The sequence below is a fragment of the Schistocerca nitens genome, chromosome 6, assembly GCF_023898315.1.
Source record: "Schistocerca nitens isolate TAMUIC-IGC-003100 chromosome 6, iqSchNite1.1, whole genome shotgun sequence".
NCBI classification, from domain to species: domain Eukaryota; kingdom Metazoa; phylum Arthropoda; class Insecta; order Orthoptera; family Acrididae; genus Schistocerca; species Schistocerca nitens.
The window spans coordinates 263,709,507-263,731,429 of NC_064619.1; the positions used below are offsets into that span (position 1 = coordinate 263,709,507).

General features: G+C 46.9%; 1 protein-coding gene across 1 annotated transcript; it reads right to left on the reverse strand.

Moving 5' to 3' along the window:
- Positions 1-1,726: 1,726 nt before the first annotated feature.
- On the reverse strand, positions 1,727-16,959 carry LOC126263319 (transcriptional repressor scratch 2-like). Its single transcript, XM_049960409.1, has 4 exons — positions 16,689-16,959; positions 7,541-7,662; positions 6,707-7,396; positions 1,727-2,158 (listed from the first exon to the last, which is right to left on the reverse strand). Exons 1-4 carry the CDS (start codon positions 16,822-16,824, stop codon positions 1,727-1,729), a joined length of 1,380 nt encoding a protein of 459 aa, XP_049816366.1. The 5' UTR covers positions 16,825-16,959.
- Between the last annotated feature and the right edge of the window lie 4,964 nt (positions 16,960-21,923).

The window sequence follows — 21,923 nt, forward strand, 5'->3', positions numbered from 1 at the left end:
TCGGTCGACAAAAAAAAGCACCAATCCGTTTTTCAAAATAAGAAATGGAGAATTACAAAAGATCAGTCTTTTTGGAATAAGTTTACTTCCTTTATGTTTTAAGATTTTTTTTCGTTAGTAAACAAAGGGAGGATACCGCGCGAAAGCCAGCACGGGTGCGCACACGACAGGAAGAACGATTATTAGTGGCGCGTGGGCGGGGTGTGCTCTAGTCCGCAGCGGGCGTTTCGCTCTGCTGAGACAATGCGTCATCAGCAGCAACGTCTGGGAGTAACCCACGCGTCGCGCCTGGCTGGCTGGCAGTCTATCGGTGGGGCAGTAGGAATAGGCGAGGCAACAGGGCGTGCGGTACCAGTAGTGGTGACGAAGAGGGAAAAGAGCACGTGCAGTGGCAGATCCCTCAGTCACGCGTTCGACGCTATACACAAGCCACGTGCAAACGACAGAGAAAGAGGAATAAAAAAATAAATATATCGTGGAATGTCGACTGTGGAAGAGATACAATAAGCTACTGTTTTTCTCCCGAAGACAAAGAGCTCGGTGGGCGGTGGGAAACTGTAGTTTATATAAACAAAAATAGTCGATTATAAAATAGATCACCAAATCTCGGTGAAGGCAGTATATGTATAAAAGTTCAGAGTTTCCTCTCTGATATGTATACTCTTAAAGGCACTTCGTACGTGATATAAGCTCCGGTGGAAGACCTTGGAGTTACAGAAATTGAGATTCCTGTAAACGATAAAATGGCGCCGCGAACGCCAGATATGTATAACAAATGTAGGCCAGGTAAGGCAAGGCACCAGTTACGTAAATCGACACACTCCCCACGGAGTTTTCGTTAAAGGTCATCTTAATAATACGATCGTTTAGAACGAGTTATGAGCCTGGGCGGTCGGTTTTCTGTGGACAGAAAGTGACTGACTACCGCCGAGGCATCCGGACACGTTCTAAGCGCATACAGGCAGTTTTCCACATGTTTACACAGTTTAAACGACATATGCTGCCAAGAAATGGGCATACATGGAGTGACAGGTGCATTTATCATGCTACATTAACCATCTTTATGTGGCAGAACGCCGGCGCTGCGGCTCAAAACACTGGAACACGATCCGTAATTCAACCACTCTGCTCCCTGGAGCTCGTAAAGTAGATCACCATCGTCCGCTTGCTTCGTGTGCGCCAAGTCCTTCAGAATTTAATAGGCAGGGAATGTTGCAGTGTAGGTACATGGAGTTGGTGAAACTTTGGCTCTTTCTGGGACTCCAGCAATAAATTTTCCTCTGGCTGAAGCAGGTGTCCAGGATTGGTCAACAAATGGGAAATGGGCTCAACAAATGGGAAATGGGCTACAGCTGAACGAAATGCAGTGGAGTGATAGGCGCATCAGACAACCGTAGTGGAAATCGGTGGTTACACATTATATCTTAATGTTTGTCAAATAGACGACTGGTAGTCGATCTTCGCAGAATTTCAGGACTTGGCGACAAAGTTTTTAAGAGACGGGAGATGCAACATTTGTTGGTATCCGTGTAACTGGTGGAGCATTGCCCTGTGATGATGGTTCTGACGGCTGGAGATGGTGTACCAGTTGTCCCTCCTGTAACTGGTGCGGCAGCGGTCGGCCGTGGAGCGTCTGTTCACCTCGGGGCTCGCAAACCACTGGAGGCGAAACAGCGGACAGGAAGACGCACGTTCGCGTCTGACGAGTGCAGAGTGCCTCTGTCGGCTAGTGGTAGCCGGCGGCGACGGCTGTGGCGCTGTTGACGCGCTCGTCGAGGTGCATCGCGGGGGCGGGCGGGGGCGGCGACTGGCTCGCGGGCGACGTGGGGCCGGCGCCGCCGCCCACGCCGGGCCCGGCGCCGGGGCAGCCGCTGTCGGCGTGCTTGGACAGCAACGACATGCGCGAGAACGTCTTGCCGCACAGCGCGCACGAGTACTTCTTGACGTCGGAGTGCGTCTGCAGGTGCGCGCGCAGGTTGGAGCGGTCGGCGAAGGCGCGCGAGCAGTGCTGGCACGAGAAGGGCTTCTCGCCGGTGTGCGTGCGGATGTGGCCCTGCAGCAGCCACGGCCGCGAGAACGCCTTGCCGCACATGTTGCACTTGCACGGCAGCGTGTGCGTGCGGATGTGCATCTTGAGCGCGCCCAGCGACACGTACACCTGCGCACAACAGAAGACACCGCGTTAGGAACCACGAGCACTCGAGTAAATGCCTAACTACACACTCTAGCTTATTTCTGCATCTTTCTAATAGTTCGGACTGTAAATATGTCCATTCTAGAGCCATACTGTCACTTTTCTCTTATGGAATATGAGTAATTGGGGAAAAGACGGATTGCTAATTACTGTAAAGAAGACACCTTCCCAGGCACAATTAAGATAAACTAACATAAAAGTTTTCGGCCACAGCCTTCGTCAGTAAAAGAAACAGAAATACCACTCATTCACACAAGCAAGCACATCTCACGCACACATGGCTGCCAACACCAGCCGCTCGGACCAGAACGCCACGCTTATGGGTAAGTATCTTAAGAGGGCCTGCCTGCAAATTAACGTGTCACCTCTACGGTAAGGAGCAATCTGTCTTTTCCTACACTGTTGATATTCCAGCCTAGAGTTTCCACTGATTTTCTCTTAAGGGTTGGGTTGGGTTGTTTTGGGGAAGAGACCAAACTGCGAGGTCATCGGCCTCATCGGATTAGGGAAGGACGGGGAAGGAAGTCGGCCGTGCCCTTTCAAAGGAACCATCCCGGCATTTGCCTGGAGCGATTTGGGGAAATCACGGAAAACCTAAATCAGGATGGCCGGACGCGGGATTGAACCGTCGTCCTCCCGAATGCGAGTCCAGTGTGCTAACCACTGCGCCACCTCGCTCGGTACTTCTCTTAAGGGGAATGAAGTGTTTTCTCCTACTAATTCTACTCAGCTATCTTTATCGTTTACTGTTCAGCGAAGAAGCATTGATGGAAACAGAAGGAAGGTTCAAGAACGGGGTTAAAATTCAGGGTGAAAGGATAACAACGTTACAATTCGCTGACGACATTGCAAGCCTCAGTGGAAGTGAAGAAGAAATACAGGTTCAAATGGCTCTGAGCACTATGGGACTCAACTGCTGTGGTCATTAGTCCCCTAGAACTTAGAACTACTTAAACCTAACTAACCCAAGGACATCACACACATTCATGTCCGAGGCAGGATTCGAACCTGCGACCGTAGCAGCCACGTGATTTCGGACTGAAGCGCCTAGAACCGCTCGGCCACCGCGGCTGGCGAACAGCCTAATGAGTACAGGATATGGATTGAGAGTAAATCGAAGATAAACGGAACTAATGAGAATTGGTAGATATAAGAACAGCGGGAAGCCTAACACCAGAATAGGGGATCACGAAGTAGGCGAAGTAAAGGAAGTCTTCTGTCTAGGCAGCAAAATAACCATGATGGACGGGGCAAGGAGGACATAAAAAGCAGACTAGCACTGGCAAAAAGGGCATTCCTGGCCAAGAGAAGTCTACTAGTATCACACATAGGCCTTAATTTGAGGAAGAAATTTCTGATAATAGATGTTCAGAGCACGACACTGTATGGTAGTGGAACATGGAATATGGGAAACCTAGGACAGAAGAGAAACGAGGCGTTTGAGACGTCGTTCTACAGAATAAAGTTGAAAATCAGGTGGACTGATAACGTCAGGAATGAGGATATTTCCCGAAGAATTGGAGGGAAGGGGTATATGAAAAACACTGGCAAGAAGAAAGGACATGATAGAGCATGTGTTAAAGACATCAGGGAATAACTGCCATGGTACTATAGAGAATCGTAGAGGGTACGAACTGTAGAGGAAGACAGAGACATGAATACATCAAATAAACTGAGGACATAGGTTGCAACTGTCACTCTGAGATGGGAAAGTTTTCACAGGGGAAGAATTCGTGGCGGGCCGCATGAAACGAGTCGTAAGACTGATGACAAAAGTGGAGTGTGACACAGCATTGGCTATCAATAGCCGTATACACTTAAGAATGGACTCGCATATTGCGATTATGATTGTGCATGAGCTGTAGACTATTTCGGATAAATGAAAATTTGTGCTGGCTCGGCACTCCAACCCGGATTTCCCTATTATCGCGAGCTGTCGTCTTAACGACTTCTCCTACAAGAACAGCTCAAATATCCATATATCCTGTGTCTTCACTACCTTATACTCGCACTACATTACCGCCAACATGCGGAAGCACAATCGCAATTTGCGAGTTCATTCTGATTTGAATACGGCTGTTGATCGGTGCGGAAATCACAGCAATATTGTGCGAGTACAAGGGAATGAAGACACGAAGACAAATGGAGATCTGGGTCTCTCCTGGGGGGGGGGGGCTACTCGACTAATCGAAGTTAGGGCGACCGCACGCGACAAGCGGGAAATCCAGGTTCGAGTCCCGGTCCGGCACAAATTTTCATTTGTTCTGAAATATTCCACAATTGATGCGGAACCATAATCGCAGTTTGCGAGTTCACTCTTTGCCGTTTTAATTTATCTGCTACTGATTGCGAAGCAACCACGGCGCTAAAGTGCCTGATAATGTAGAGTTGCTCAGAAATCGATAACAAATGAAACACTGAACACTACTGAGTAGAAGAAAAAAGCCTTCATTGTTCAAAACTAAATGTTTCACAACTGACGCCGCCAATTTCCAACGTTATGGCAGCAAAATTAGTTTTTTAAATTTTTTTGTGACTGATCGAAATTTGTTGGCACCTTGCTGACATTTCGTTTATGCGACACGACAAGAGTAAGTACGTGATCACGCTGTCCTGGCAATAGATGCACCATTTACCACAAGAGTCCATCGTATGTGGGACGTGATAAAAAATGCCATCTTCATCAATTGCTTTTATTCCGCTATCATTGGTAAGGATGGTTCTCCAGCAAAACTTGGTTCGTCCCACACAGCCCTTAATTTGCCCTATTACTACTGTATAAAAAATAGCCCGCTGCCATCGGAACAAAATTATATTTCAGAGAATGTTCGAGGAAAAAAAGCCATTTACGCCGGGGAAGAAAAGACGTCCCTCGAGCTCACTTACCGCGACGATATAGCCTATTCGTGCTCCCATGATTGTGCAATAACTTCCATCCCTTGAAACATGTCACATAAACAAAATTTAAGCAAGGTGGCATCTACTTTGACAGGCAGCGGTTAGTAAAAACATGCGCTGCTCACTTCATTACAGCACCTCGACAGCAACATGGGACGAGTGTGTAGCCCAAGTGGTGCGTATGCGGCACATCTGTTACGTATACAGGGTGTCCCAGGAGGAACGGTCAATATTCAGCGATATGATAGGAACGATCATTCGAAGTAAAACGTCTAGCGAACATGGGCTCTGTTATGAAAACATGTTCAGTAGAAGAGACGTGTTTCAAAGTAGCGAAGACGAAGTAGTGCTGATAGCTGTTAAGTTATGCACATTAGAGCTCCCGTTTACTGGACTTTTTTTGTCGTTTTGGACCATACTGCTGCCTCTCAAAATATGGAGAGCAAACGGTTTGCAGTAGAGCAGATCTGTTTAACAGTATCGAAATGCTCATAGTTCTTCAGGTATGCATTTCATTACTGGACTTTCTCTGCTTCGAATGATAGTTTCTGACACATCCTTGAACACTGACCATAGTCAGGTCATAAACAGCAAGCTACCCTGCCTCAATGCGCAAGTAAGTTGGCCGTTTCTCCTTTAAAAACAACACCAGGAATACGAAGATATTATCTAACAACGCAGATACCGAGAAGGTTCCGGTCATCAGTGGCTCATGATATTAATGAATGCAGACGGACATTAAAACAGTACGAACATATTTTTCAGGCGACAGTTAACATAATGTAAATAATAGGAAAATGCATGACGCAATTGTCTTGTAACGCTTAAGTATTACTACCATTTTCAGTCACTGGCCATCCTCACAGTAGAAAAATTACAATCATATGTCATAAACGAAGACTTGATCATAGTCAAAACGTATAAAATAGTGATAATAAGTTCCCGCTACTACAACAGCACAGCTCCATCAGTAACAAGCAAGGGTGCACTGCATGCCGATTATCAAGTCAAGCTGCTTTAGCAGTAGAAAGTTATGATATTATTTTAGAAAATTTGACTATATTTGACTTATTCTTCGTGTATGAAGACCAGTATCACGTGTGATCCAGGACAGAAAGAGGGTCAGCATTGGTCGTAATGTCATCTGTCTTCTTTGTGGCAATGCAGATCTTGAGTTCAACAGAAAGGGCAGCTATCGTCAGTACTTTATACTTAGTCATGTAAACTGGAAGTAATTATAATGACACATTCCATTTAACTCAGGCATGTATGAGTTAGATCGGAATGTGTCGTTAATTACATTCAGTATACACGACTACGAATAAAGCACTGGTGAAGCTGCCCTGTCGGATGAAATCTAGATCTGCAATGCAATAAAGAAGACAGATGACATTACGACCGATACTGACCTTTCTGTCCTGGATTACATCACGGCCGTGAGGTACAAACGTTTCCATTCATCAAATATGGTAGGACATGTGTTGTGACTGTAATTTTTCTACCGTGAGGATGGCCAATGAACGAAAGCGGTCGTAATTAATATTACAAGCCACCACTGTATCACACATTTTTGCGGGCGACTAAAACAGTGGGTAGGATGGGAAAGAAACTGACCTTTTCGCAGAACTTGCAGCTGAAGGACTTCTTGACGGCCTGCGCGCCGGAGGCGGCGCTGCAGTGGAACTGGCGGTGCTTGGCGAGCCCCGAGTAGGTGGAGTAGGCCTTGCCGCAGTCGGGGCACTCGTAGCGGCCGCCGGCGCCCGCCGCCTCCTTGGGGGCGCGGCTCTTCTTGCTGCCGCTGCCCGCCCCCGAGCTGCCGCCCCCGCTGGAGCTGCTGGCGCTGCTCACACTGCCCGGCGAGCTGAGGTCCTCGGGCGACGGAGGCTGCTGGAAGCTGCTGGAGGACGAGGTGGGCGACAGGCCGGCGGGGCCCGCGTACGGCAGGAACAGCTTGGGCGGCGGCGCCACCACCGCCACCGGCGAAAACACGTGCGGCGCGGGGCCCGGGGGCGGCGCCGGGGGCGACACGGGCGCGAACGGCAGCGGCGCGTACGGCTGCGAGTGGTGGTGCTGGGCGTGGTGGTGCGAGTGATGGTGGTGATGGTGGTGCGCCGCGGGGTGGAAGAGCGCGTGGTCGGCGGGGTGCGGCGGGTACCAGCCCACGTAGGGCGGCGGCGCCTGCTGGTAGTGGTGCCACGGCTGCAGGTAGTCGGCGTGAGACGGCGTCGCCGCGGTGTTGAGGCTCAGCGGCTCCAGGGGCCCGCCCTTGCTCGCCAGGAAGTGGTGGCCGGCCACCGGCGTCGGCTGGTGCACGGCGGAGCTGCACGGCGGCGTCGGCGGCGGCGTCGACGCCTTGGAGGCGGCCGCGGCGGCGGCGGCGGACGCGGCCGAGATGAGCGCCACGGCGGCGGGCGGCGTCAGCGGCTTGGGGCAGTGCACCGTGTGCGTGGGCGGTGGGGGCGGCGGCTGGGGCTGCGGCTGGGGCGGCCCCGTCGAAGACGCCGCCGCGGAGCTTACGCTCAGGTCCTGCGGCTTCGTGCTGAGGTTCTCGGGCTCCGAATTGTCCTCATCTGCTAAACGGAAACAAACACGAATTGTAATACGCAAACGTAGACGGCCCGAAATGGTCACTTCAAAAATGTCTAGCCGAGTCGCTGTAAGAAGACACCTGGTAGTTGCACTGCCGGGCGCGGCAGCTTCGAGCGCCTACTGCAACCTATCACATCGTGCAATTTTGTCAACGTCACTGTAGCAATGCCTCAGTGATGCCGGAGCGCTATCGACAACTATCATTGCTTTCGCCTGCAGCCGTTCGCTCTTCGTCGATGAGAGCTGGCAACAACTTATGTCGACTCGACTGCAGTTAGTCCACAGCGTAGAGAACTATATAAATTTGTATCGCGCGATGACATCCCTTACACTTTCTAAACTGTAATACCGAACAATCGACATACAAGCGTTCCTGTAAAAACAAAACACTTAAACTAATTCCTTTCGAAAACGAATTCCTCAATGAAATTCAGTCACATAAACTTCGTAACAGTCTCTTCACATTTGTACCACTTTCGTAATTGGAGGTTTCATCTTTGCAACCGATTGGAAACGAGTAATTCTGTGGCGACGAACGGATACAGGGTGTTCCAGAAATGTTGCGACAAATTTCGAGGAACTGTAGAGAGCGTCTTGAGGATAGCTAGGTCCGTCATCCAAAGGCGTAAGTAGCTTCGAAAGTACAGGCATCGGCACTGCCGCCAGGCCACCGCTTCGGCAGCAAATGTGACTTTCTACAATGACGGGTCGGAGGCGGTACGTCTCGCAATGCTGTTAGTTATTCAGTGGCCGCGACTGATGGCTACGAACGCCAATCGAGAAGATGAAGCTAGCTGCTGCGTGGGCAGGCCTCTTCTCCTGCGAATGCAATGCTCTGTTGCCTTGGTGGAATGCGGGACATGTGTTTCAATCTGCAGTTTATTTTTCTCCTGTTTTTCGAAAAACACTGGACATTTAGAGGATTTCAGGAGAGAAACAAATTGTAAGGAGAAACCCATGTCTGAAACCGCCATCCATCGAGGCAACAGAGCATCGCATTCATAGGAGACAAAGCCTTTGTACGCAGCAGCTAGGTCCTGACGATCGTGGCTATCAGTCGCGACCACTGCACTACAAACAACATTGCGAGACGTTCCGAGTACAATCCTTCAGCATACAAAGCCATGTTCTGCCGAAGGGATGACATGGTAGGTGCCGGCGCCTGTAACTTCGATGCTCTGTTGCGTCATTGCATGACGTTTTGCGTCATGGGTTCCTATCCTCTACTTGTTCCTCTAAGCACCCTCAACAATCCCACGAAGACTGCCGCAACATTTCTCGGGTACGCTGCATACTTATGCCTAAGATCGAGTTCAATGCAGATAGAATATTAGCTCTGTTGGACAAGACCGATCAGCGAAAGCACAAAAAGTATAAAATACGATGTGGAAAAATGTATTAGCGAACGGACAATACGCGTAATTCATGATCTTGTACTATCTCATATTGACATTTAAAAACCTTCACGGTAGCCCAAAGAACTAAACATTGCGCTGGAAGGTTTCTGTCGCGTAAAATGAATAACTCCTGACTGAAATACTCTGCATTCCCTGCAAAGAACTGCCGATTCGAACATGTGAAGCAGAAAATGAAATTGAAGGAGGACTCTAGCCAAGTCTTTATCGTCTGTCAGAACGACAGAAGTAAAGATCAGCAGGAATACCTGAGGAACTAATTCAATAGACCTAGAGGTGCTTGCGTTCATGTCTTCGTCTGGACTTAGGGATTTCACGCACCTCGTCTTAAACACTCGCCCGAATACCAGGGCACTTCCATCGAAAAATGAAACACCTCTGGGCTGCTGCACTATATTTGAACACAGATTGTGGTCTGATTCTCATGTTCCCGAAATCGAAGCAACGTGGAAACCACGAAACTTAAAGCATTGCGATCTGTACGCCTGCCTGCCTTTCGCAATAGAGTCTGCACACAGTTACGGCGCGCAAGGTGGTCTTTGCTTCTAGAATAACTTTTTTTTTGTTGAAAAGGGGGGCACTTAGACTACGCTTTCATCTGTTATCTGTTAACTCCCGCCGGCCAGTGTGGCCGAGCGGTTCTCGGCGCTTCAGTATGGAACCGCGTGACCGCTACGGTCGCAGATTCGAATCATGCTTCGGGAATGGATGTGTGTGATGTCATTAGGTTAATTAGGTTTAAGTAGTTCTAAGTTCTAGGGGACTGATGACCTCAGATATTAAGTCCCTTAGTGCTCAGAGCCATTTGAACCATTTTTGTTAACTCCCAAGTATAACAATAAGGCGTCTACAGACTTTCACAACTGCAGTTGTTCTCTTGTCTATGGAATGTATTAAAATTAAGTACCACTTCTCAGTCAAACACGAACTCCCCACAGCTTCAGTGGTGACGCAATGGAACCAAACCCAGGGTCGGAAGCGCGAGCAGGTACAAAGGCACTTAGCGAAACGGCCGGTGAAAGCCGCCGGATTTTTTCCCCCTTTTACTCCGCCGCTGACACGCGGGACGGCCGGGCGTAATGTAGTCGTTTGCGCAAACGCAATCAGGCGGTGATCTCGGCCGACTACTCCAAATATGATTTGCCGCCGAGGCGCTCGCTCGGAAAAGAGAAAACCCCGGTTTGCCTCTAGACGCCTCGTAGACTACGCCGCAGATGGGGCGCGGGCGGAAACTTTCCAGAGAACAAGTTCCCGCCGGGAGACACTACAATATGTTCAGCTTCTCGAGGCGCCGTCACTGGCTACTGCGACGCGGAAACCGTGTGGAAAGGCGTGAAAGAGTTTTGACTCCTCCGGTATTGTGAAAGAGAAACAGCTGGCGCCATTTAAAGCTTTCATCGCGTGTGTGCTGACCGGCTACAACGATGTCTGCGGAAAGGTCACACCGGGTCAGCTTTCGACCAGACAATGACGCTTAATCCGCGTAATCATTAGGTCGATATGACCAGGAAGACTTCTTTAATACAGACACTGAATATCACACAAGTTAAGAGACGATTCTAGTAAATTACGCTAGAACATGCTGCACAGTGCACCTCTTAAAACTCAGGACCTATTTCAAACGTTTTACAAAAAATTCTAACTGCTTCATTGCAACAGTGAAGCTTCTATTTTCGTGTCGAGCTATTTATGATCCGTTATTGACCAAAAATCGCACGTCAGTTCTATGTCGAGTTGATAAACCAGTATTTCGTTAGTAGACAAAAGTCACACACTTTCGTGCATACCGCAGAAGATGGCGAATGAAAATTAAAGCTTTTTTTTACCTTATTTTTTTTAAATTTCCGCCATTTTACTGTCAACCGTTCATTTATTTTACACATTCTTTATTTCGGCTTTGTAGTCATTCTGAAACGCATGTTGAAACGTTTTAACCTTTCAACATGCACTTGATAATTGCTATAAAGCCGAAATCATTTGTGTGTAAAATAAACGATAAACTGACAGTCAAATGGCGGAAATTTCTTTCAAAAAATCCCATATGACTGTGGTCCTCAACGAAGGAAAGATCAAGAAATTTAAAGTATTTTCCACTTATTTATGAATGCTGACTACAATCATGGAATCCATTCACCAGTACCCCCTTATTCTTTAACAGTCTACTGTTGCCAACAAAGAGTTATACTTTCGGCTACGCGTTTCAGTTCAGTGATAAAATTACACACAGCTTGGAACAAACTGCCACGCGGGCAATAGCATATCGACCCATACACGTCCCGAACTCCTTAGAACTATGCCGTCGATATACTTTTTTTTCTTTTTACTATAAAAGGTCATGAGAAGTTAAGTTTTTTAACGAACAAGAAACGAAATGTAGTGATACACACATATACACTTTACACAGCCTTCAAGACGCTTTAGAATCAGAACAGCTGATGTTAAACATACGGGGCTGTGCAAATGAAGGAAGCCTGATGCTTGAAGCTCGTATAACTGTGTGCTCCGACTTTTGGGAACAACTGAAAATGTCATTCTTTTGAGTTATCAATGTCCGTGAGGTAATTAACAATAGAATGTTTCTCAACAGCTCTCTCTTAAATAGTATGAGATTTTACGCTCTGTTAAATTAGTAACCAATTGCCACCACAGGAATAACAGTCCAGCACTACAAATCGGCGATGGTGCGAACAGTGTTTGAGGAGATAAGACTTGTGAGTCGAGAGAGATTAGCGCAGGGTCCCTTTAAAAGGTTCAGCCGTTCAGGTTTGCAACAGAGCAAACATACAGTAATTGTTTGCAAGACCGCACTATTGTTAACCCCTAGTAGCATCATTGATCTCGCGAAGCTACCCTGAATTAATGAGTGCGCATTGTATTTCTTTTCATCAGCACGACAGCAGGAAAACAGTTACAGTCAGTTTGGCTGCGATAATTGTTAGTAGCAGCGCACATTACCATAGTACTAACGCACAAAAGAAACATACGTGTTTCACAACCATAGAGGTTATATTGTTCTCGCAAATGTTGCGCTGGCAACATGTCCGCATGGAAGCAACGTAAACCATCAAAGTGGCAGAGCGTAATCGGAGGAGTGACATTATTGCAGAATTTAAAAATAAAAGCGTTTCACGCGTAGCACTAACTCATCTTTGAGCTTAACCGTGCAGCACCAGGTAACATCACAAACGTACAAATCAATAACTCCAATACTCATTCCTGTTACAGTCGTTTCGAGGTAAAAAGTGTCATAGCTGGGAAAAAAAACAGCAACGCTTATGCAGTGTCATGGCGAAATCCGAACGTACGAAAAGCGAAACAGAGTGAAACTTCGATAAATAAAAAATGTGATTCAAGAATACGAAAGATCAATTCTGTGAAAGATAGGAAAAACTGAGAGGCAACAACACACTTCTATAGGTTAAGCACTAATTGGCTAAAAAGACAAAGCTGGAAATGCTCAGTCCAGACAGCATATCGCACACAGTCAAGAATAGCGACGTGTCGAAACGGCATCTTTAATTTATGTCACTGAAAAATACGTGTGAAGTGCTCCAACTTGAACGAAAAATGTGATGGAATTCACTGCCAAGAAGACTTCCCTGAAATGTAAAGAAATCTTATTAACTTTATAGAGTTAACTCTTTACGTCAAATTTCTCGAAGCAATGCATTTATGAGTTAACGTCTCTGTTCTTGCCGGGGTGCGATATGTACTTCAGGATCTAGTACGATTGTTGAAGACGACTTGAATTTTTTTTACCCGCGTCATGGAAACTACAGTGCACATAAGGAGGAAATGACGCGATCTATAAACTACGTTAGATGGTCTCAACACTCAATATAATGTAACAACGTAACGAAAGAAATGAACAGCTAAATAGTGTAGGTTGGTTCAAATGGCTCTGAGCAATATGGGACTTTTGAGGTCATCAGTCCCCTAGAACTTAAAACTACTTAAACCTAACTAACATAAGGACATCACACACATCCATGTCCGAGGCAGGATTCGAACCCGCGACCGTAGCGGTCGCGCGGAATATTGTAGGAAATTAAGAAATACGCAAAAAAGGCAAAGGAATTGCTATGAGTTAATGCGAAACAGTTCCGATTTTTGTTATAGAATAGCTCACTCAAGGTATCAAATATTTTTAAAAGTATCTTGCCCTTTACCACATTACTCAAAATATTATCGTTGAACTATTCCCAGTAAGTGGGCCTTATTTGATAAGGTCCCCACGAGATAATTGAGGGCAGTCGTCGGTTATACCGACGAATCTCAACTCTCCAGAGAGATGGAGCCTCTGCCGTAATTGTTGGCTGATAGAGAAAGGAATGGGAGCCATCGAGTCGGGGCTTATCCTTCGACGCACGGGGGCGGTATGCGACTCGTACAGAGCCGACGGGCGGAGAAGTGTTGCTAAGGCCGTAATGACGCCCGGCGACCGGGGTCAGGCGCCGGCGACGTGTGCGGTCTCTGGGGGCGTCGATCGCGTCCCGGGCGCGGCGTTTTCACGCATCTTAGCGCGCCGACGCCGACGGGCCGCGGAGAGGTCAGTTGGCCACGTGCGCCCGCCAGCCTACCTATTACGACCACCGAAGTTAATGTCTTCTTCAGAGCCGAACACGAAATTACACGGCGCACACGTAATCTCCGGCGCGGCCAGCAACCCGATTGATTGTCCGGAAAGCGAAATTATCTCCACGCTCGCTTCTCTTAACTGTCGTACGAACGAATACTCTAAAGGATGATGGCTTAATGCAAGCCATATCCACAGCGAGCAGTTTAGCTCACTGCTTAATTGAGACCCTCGCCGCCTGCCACAAATAGAGCAGAACGCCCTGCGGACTTGGACTGTACGTTCGAACACAGTAAGTGCAGTACTTATTAAAAACGCCCTCTCCCGGAGTCTGTGTATCGAAGCTAAACTGTTTCAAAAGCTTAGGTCCAATTACCGTTGCAAGCATGAGATACAATTTTACCTCGTTTGTTCGTGGAACACATGCATTCATAGAAGGAATAGGAAAAAGCAACTGAGTTTTATTTCCACAGAGCAAAGTAGCGTTCAAATTAGACACACGCACTCCTTATATGTTACTGAATTACAGGAGTCGAATGTTAAATTGCTCGAACTATGTCCTCACCAAGCAATTCCACAACTGCCGTAGTATTCCCTCTATGGACGACACTATTCATGTCTCACTTAGCTCTGAACTTTCTGTCGACGTTACATTAGTAATAAAGAAAAAGCAAAATTGTACTAGAAATTTTACAATTGACGGCATGAATGTCGTGATTAAGGCTATAGAATAACAAGCCAACTACCGTATTCTCGATACCACATTATCTTAGGTCAGAAAAGAACGCGCTGTAGGAACCAAACTTTTACAGCCAACGAACAGAGCACGAATATCATGTTATTTGCAAAAAGTACAAAGACGACAGATCACGATATCTTGACAGTGTAATATTCAAATGTCAACAGAAAAATCCGCTGTCATCTAACATCTCGGGAGTAGAGATGCCAAACGGCACTTTGAACGCCATCTGAAGCTTACAGAAATGGCAAGGCAGGCAGGATTAAAGAACGGGCTACTTTATGCTACTGATAAAAACATTCGATACGATTTTGCAGTGCTGTGTTGTTCAGAAGTACGACGCAAGGCATGCATGTGCGAAGGAACAAGTACTGTGGTGACTAAAGCTGATAAGACAGACATTATATGTATTCGCCGTTGCGTATATGGACACCATCAGCTGAAAACTGCTGTGACGAGTTCCGGCCTGGCACACATTTTCATTGCCGTCATTCCTTTATACATATGATGGTTGTCCATATTTGCAACGGCGAATACACTTAATGTGTAAAAGAAATGTTTTCCGCGATTTGTCACGAGAAGCACTGCGTGATCAAAAATAAGGTAGCGAGTAGGCCTACGTATGCTTTATCTTCTTAAGATATACCACAACTGATCGTCTGGGCTATGTCCTTCGTAAACTATAGTGACAGGGAAAGAAATGAATGAAATGAACATAGAGTAAATCTGGTAACGGGGAAACAGCTGTTAATTGTCAGAAGCACATCGTAGCAACATCCAGGAATGAGAGGACTAGGACAATTATATCGTAGCAAGAGCTCAGCGATTCAACAATGATACATCTTTGCGGCTCCAAGGCCAAAGAACTTTCGTGTATCAGAATCGCAGAAGGCTTTGAGGAAAACATGTCCGGCAGCTCCCGACCTAGGCCAACAGTCACTTGTTGCGTTCATCAGCACGCTACGCTAGAACACGTAACGAAGTGAGTGGCGAAATGCAAGAAGCTACAAATCTGAAACCTATTGGGCGCGGAAAGGGGCCAAGCGAAAGAGAACACTAATGCTGCGAAAGATATTGAAGGCAGAACACAGCTGAGGGCAAGAATTACGTGCAGCGGTCGTGTGCGAACTAATCCCGAGTTGCACGCTGCGAGCGCGGATGGTCTGGCGAGGCTATTTTTACGCCGTATCCGGGAGCAGAGCAGTGATCGAGGTCACGACAACAATTCCGCCGCCGGCCGCTGCTGGCAACAGTAGCCGCCCGCGCCAGGCTGCAGGTGCCGCAGCCGCGGCGTGATTCAACGGTGAAAGTGCGCACGCGTGCGGCGTCGGCTGCTGCACATCTGTGCCCATATGCAACGCCCCTCACCGGCCGCTAATCGCGAGCTCACGAGAGTCCACACAGCCCGCGCGGCGAGAATACGTCAATTGAACTTTGCCGATTTCAGCGTAGCTGCCAACGCAGTCTCAATATGGATTATCGTGACTGAGCTCGAGCACCAGATGTTCCACGCGCAGCAAACGAGAGAACGGGAGGGGGAAGTGTAAGTAGATACGAATTATCAACGACAATCAAGACTGTACTTCCTAAAAAATAAACTGTGGAGTCTTGAGGGTGCTGTGGTAGAGTATCAGGAATTACTTGCGACTGTTTATCCTTTTGATAACTGTGCCCAAGTACCAGAAGATGATGCCGTAAAAGGCTTCGAAATCAGCTGGAAATAAGTGCAAAATTTGTAGGTGAACAACTTTTCTGCTTCATAACGAAATCGTTCTCAGCTGAAGTCTCCAGGCGAACAAGAAGCAGACGATATCGTTTCGCGAAAAGCGAGCAATAAGAAATATTACGAGCTACGGTCAGTAATGTGAGATATAACTTTTATAATACACTGTTGTCCACGAAGTAACCTAATAGGCCAAAATTTACGGTAATTTCAAATTGTATATGTAGGAAACTTCATAATTCTCACTATGGGACACAGCACTGTGCTCTTACTTGCAGAAACAGACGCACCGATGGATCAAATAATTACAATCTTATTAGCTGTTTTGACTCCCACAGAAATTCTACTGTCACTTAGCCCGAACAGAGAAATTATACAACGCTACTGAGCGCATTTGCTCGTAATAGGCCCACAGTTGTAGGAGGCTGTCGCAGAAACGTCATGCGACAAGCAGTCCAGAGTGGAGAAGTAAAGCGAGATGACGCAGAAGCGAATATAGGCAAGACCAGAGAGATCCGATGAGAAGAGCATCAGCGCCAGCGGAGGCAACGCACCTTTTTCCTCCTTGATCATGAAGTCGTGCACGGGCCTCTTCTTCAGCGGGCAGTGGCTGTAGTTCTTCTTCTTGATGAGGAAGGACCGCGGCATCGTGGCACACGATACGGAGCGGTCCAGCCGGGTCACGTCCATAAGCACCAGGGCGCACTGCACACGTAAATCACACTCGTCGCTGTCACGTACTATGCTGCGTAACACACTCGCGCGCGCGGTCGGTGGGATACTGACAAGAACTGTTGTCTCCCTCCTCTACACGTCCTACCGACTCGCCGGTCGCTCCTCGAATGACTAAAGCTCCGCGAGGCGCTCAGTCCAAATACTCCGGCCGCTAGCTGCCAGCACGTGCAGGGTTGCGGCAGCCAACAGGCGTGCGTGACGTCACGGCCGTCCGGCCAACGACTGCCCGTCGCGCGCGCAGCGGCCAATCGCCGACGCCGGGGGCGTGGCCCGCAGGTGGTCCTCCGGGCGGCGCGTGGGGGTACCGGAAACGGCTGGCGGCGCGCGTGTCAGCTCGGCCTGCGTGCTATATGGTGCAACGGTCGGCAGCTGGCCCGCACAGCAGCCCGGCTGGGTGGGGGACGGGGGACCGCAAGGGGTGGGAGGGAGGAGAAGTGGCCGCCCCGACAACACATCCCGTTACCTGCATTAATGGACTGTGAATTTTCGGACCGCGGACCATAATCTTGTGATCGTGACCGCTGTTAATAACTTCGTTGACCATTTTACTGCCTTTTTCAGAAGTCGGACACACTCTGCTGTTGTAGCGCTATGTTTTTTTACCTCGTAAACAGTGATTGGGTGTTAACGGGCGTTTTTACTGTCAGCTCGCCGGAAGTTCCGCTTGCCTCCTGATCTACCGCGCAGACGTCTTTTCGGAGAAACAAACGTTACCGCACGTGTTATGTTAGCGCTATGCTGTTTTACAAGATAACTTCTTTCTAGACTTATCTTTCTGAAATACGTAGTTGCTAGTCGTCATGTACCGACACACGCTGCCTACTGACTTTAATACTTCAGGTAATTACCTTCCTGAGTAGCCAGCACAGATCTCAGCAATCTCATGCTGTACATTATAGTTTCTCTGAGATCACCTTCCCCGTAGTGTAACAAGTAGTGTTGTTTCAAAAAGATTCTTCAGATGTCACAGACTATGTCTTTTACACGAATGGAAATAGAAACTTGTAAAACTTTAAGTCGCTTATACGCTACCGTTTTTTTTTTATTTTCAGAAGAATTTTTTTACAATACTAAATCTTTTACGTACATGCACATAGAACCTTGAGATATTTTTAACAACTGCGTACAGAATCAGAATTTTCATTTGCCTTTCACAAATGTGCAATGTGCTCTCCATCGCAGGCATTTCAAACATCCACGCCGTATTCAACTTAGTACCATACGTCTGCGTGCACGTCTGCTCAAATGGTTCAAATGGCTCTAAGCACTATGGGTCTTAACATCTGAGGTTCAAATGGCTCTGAGCACTATGGGACTTAACATCTGTGGTCATCAGTCCCCTAGAACTTAGAACTACTTAAACCTAACAAACCTAAGGACATCACACACATCCATGCCCGAGGCAGGATTCGAACCTGCGACCGTAGCGGTCACTGAAGCGCCTAGAACCGCACGGCCACACCGGCCGGCCTAACATCTGAGGTCATCAGTCCCCTAGACTTAGAACTACTTAAACCTAACTAACCTAAGGATATCACACACATCCATGCCCGAGGCAGGATTCGAACCTGCGACCGTTCAGTGCCGTTGCTAGGCAGCGTCGTAGTTCACCCAGAGTTGTTGGAAACGTAGGCATGTTAACTAAGTGTTTCATATCCCGACCTCCCCTCTTCCCGAAAAAGGAAAAAGACATGCATATGCCGCGAGATCCAGATGCAATGCAATATCAGTTCGCCTCTTACGTTGCAGATGTAATGTCTTACTCTACACAATAATCACGCCGCACAGTGTTGTAATTGAATTGTACGTTTTGAAACGTGGAGTGCAACACGCTATTGTTGCTACGTTATCGCATCAGGAAGCGACGAACGTCGGGTAACGAATGACCGTGCGAGCGAGGAGCTCCGCGAGGGAGACATCTACCTACAAAACATAAACCGGTAACTTACAACTGGCGCAGAGGTAAGCTTTTAGTTTCGACGCCGAAGTCAAAATTCATCCGAATAATGCAGAAAAATAGTGTTGTGAAATAGGATGAACTTTTTACAAATACCCTTTACAGCAGCATTCTGACCGCAGGCATATGCGAACACAAGGGCTGATATGCCTCCCATTATCAGCCCTTAACCATTACTAAAACTGAACGTCACAGTAAATTCCGAAACTGATTAGGTTATGCGCACATAAGAACTGATTCCTTATTCTGCAACTTGTGTTTTGTGTTCAAGTGCTACCAAAGAAGTCTTTTTCCCTGAGATGGGTAGTGTACGTGTTTCTTTGGTTTACACTACAGATGATTGCCATTATTGTTTGAGAACTTTGACCAGCACGTGAGGTATAATGCTTTAGCGTCATCGACCTGCGAGACAGGGAGGCAAGATAAATCCGCTTTGAACAATGGTGACGTATTAACGACCGTTTGCTTGGACTGCCTGAAACTGGTTTTTAGACATTTTTCCACACTTTGCTATGCTAATACCGATTACCACCTCTGACTCAGAAACTCGGTACACAAACAAATAAGAAAACTCTCTTTCGTTAATTTCGTGCTTCGTCGTTCCTCAGATTTGATACTGCTGTTAATCATCCTTCAAGCTTGGTAGGTGTTGTGTAGTACTAGAGCCGCAGAGGCAGAGTGATTCATGATGCAAGTTTTGTTGGAAATTTTAAAAATAGTGCAATGTGTCTACTTCCAATGTTGTACATTGAGTTTCACCGTCCTCATACACACTACGAAACTACTTCTGGGAGCTCTGCCATTTTCCTCTATTATATTTCATAGGCGGAAAATGTGTTAAAACGACTGACGGTACGTCTTCCGTACGAACTCTGAATTTCCGTCTCTTGATCGTACCGCAGGGTGCCTGTGGGTGGAAGTAATATGTTGCCCGACTCTTGTTGGAGAGTACATACCATGAATTTTAACTCTTCTCCACGGGGCAATAAGCACATGAGATGTATATATAAATGGACCCGTCACGAAACACACGGAACTTCTTTGGATTTTTCCTATCTGCCCTATTAATGCAGTCTGCTAATGGTCCGTAACAGACGAGCAATACTCATGAATTTGTCGAAGCTTTTGTAAGCTACCTCTTTCATCTACATCTACATCCATACTCCGCAAGCCAGCTGACGGTGTGTGGCGGAGTTTACCCTGAGTACCTCTATCGGTTCTCCCTTCTATTCCAGTCTCGTATTGTTCGTGGAAAGAAAGATTGTCGGTATGCCTCTGTGTAGGCTCTAATCTCTCTGATTTTATCCTCATGGTCTCTTCGCGAGATATACGCAGGAGGGAGCAATATAGCGCTTGACTCCTCGATGAAGGTATGTTCTCGAAACTTCAACAAAAACGTCTCTCTTGCAGAGTCTTCCACTGGAGTTTATCTATCATCTCCGTAACGCTTTCGCGATTACTAAATGATCCTGTAACGAAGCGCACTGCTCTCCGTTGTATCTTCTCTATCTCTTCTATCAACCCTATCTGGTACGGATCCTACACCAGTGAGTAGTATTCAAGCAGTGGGCGAACAATTGTACTGCATCCTGCTTCCTTTTTTTTCGGACTGCATTTCCTCAGGATTCTTCCAATGAATCTCAGTCTGGCATCTGCTTTACCGACGATTAATTTTATACGGTCATTCCATTTTAAATCACTCCTAATGCCTACTCCCAGATAATTTATGGAATTAACTGCTTCCAGTTGCTGACCTGCTATATTGTAGCTAAATGATAAAAGATCATTATTTCTATGTATTCGCAGCACATTGCACTTTCCTACGTTGAGATTCAATTGCCATTCCCTGCACCATGCGTCAATTCGTTGCAGATCCTCCTGCATTTCAGTCAAATTATCCATTGTTACAACCTCTCGATATACTACAGCATCATCTGCAAAAAGCCTCAGTGAACTTCCGATGTTATCCACAAGGTCATTTATATATATTGTGAACGGTCCCACGTCGCTCCCCTGCGGCACACCTGAAATCACTCTCACTTTGGAAGATTTGTCTCCATTGAGAATGACATGCTGCGTTCTGTTATCTAGTAACTCCTCAATCCAATAACACAATTGGTCCGAAAGTCCATATGCTCCTCCTACCTTCTTCATTAAACGACTGTGGGGAACTGTATCAAACGCCTTGCGGAAATCAAGAAACACGGCACCTTCTTTTACGGGTGAATTACATTTCCTTAGGAATTTTGCAGTGATTCTTAGGCTCGCATCTGCATTCCCACGACAATTCCGGACAGCTATTATTATGTGTTTTACGCATGGTACGGTTCCCAGTGATGTATTCATGCTCAGTACTTTACATTTATTTACGTTCAAGGCCAAGTGCGAGTCCCTCCACCAAGTGTCTATCCTTTTCAGGTTTTCCTGATTTTCGCTACTGTCTCTCTGGTGTTGCACCTTTCAGTTCGCAGACAGCTCATTGAATATTGAACAGTGCCCGTTAGAGTACTTTTTGTATCGTGAACATTATCAACGCTATTTCATTCGGAAATTAGTTTAATGTGAAACTCTTTCAGTATATATACATATATTTACTATCAAAAACAGTCTTGATCACAATTTATTTATTCCGGTGACCGGTTTCGACCACAGTAGTGGTCACCGGAATAAATAAATTGTGATCAAGACTGTTTTTGATAGTAAATATTTGTAACAGCATTGATTACTGTTCACTCCCACAATGTATTAAAAAATAATCTTTCAGTATAATTCCACGAGGGAAGTTACTAGAAATTTATTACTTCTGATACATTACTCCTGCAAATTGTAGTCACTCGTAGTTAACAATGTAACTACCCAGACGTTTATTTCAACGCAACGGGGCTTTGCATCGTTTGGTGCCACAGGAGTTGGTATGTCTTCCTGTGACCCTAGAACTGGCTCGAAGCTACTGTTACGATAGGGAGGGGTGTCGCTGTTTAACAATGAATCCGCAGTGCGGTACAAGTTGACTTTTTCGCGTACACAAAGCATTGCCAAAGGGGGAAGTCACGTTAGACAGTTGATACTTTCCTACCCCCAGTGAAGTGGTAAAGAA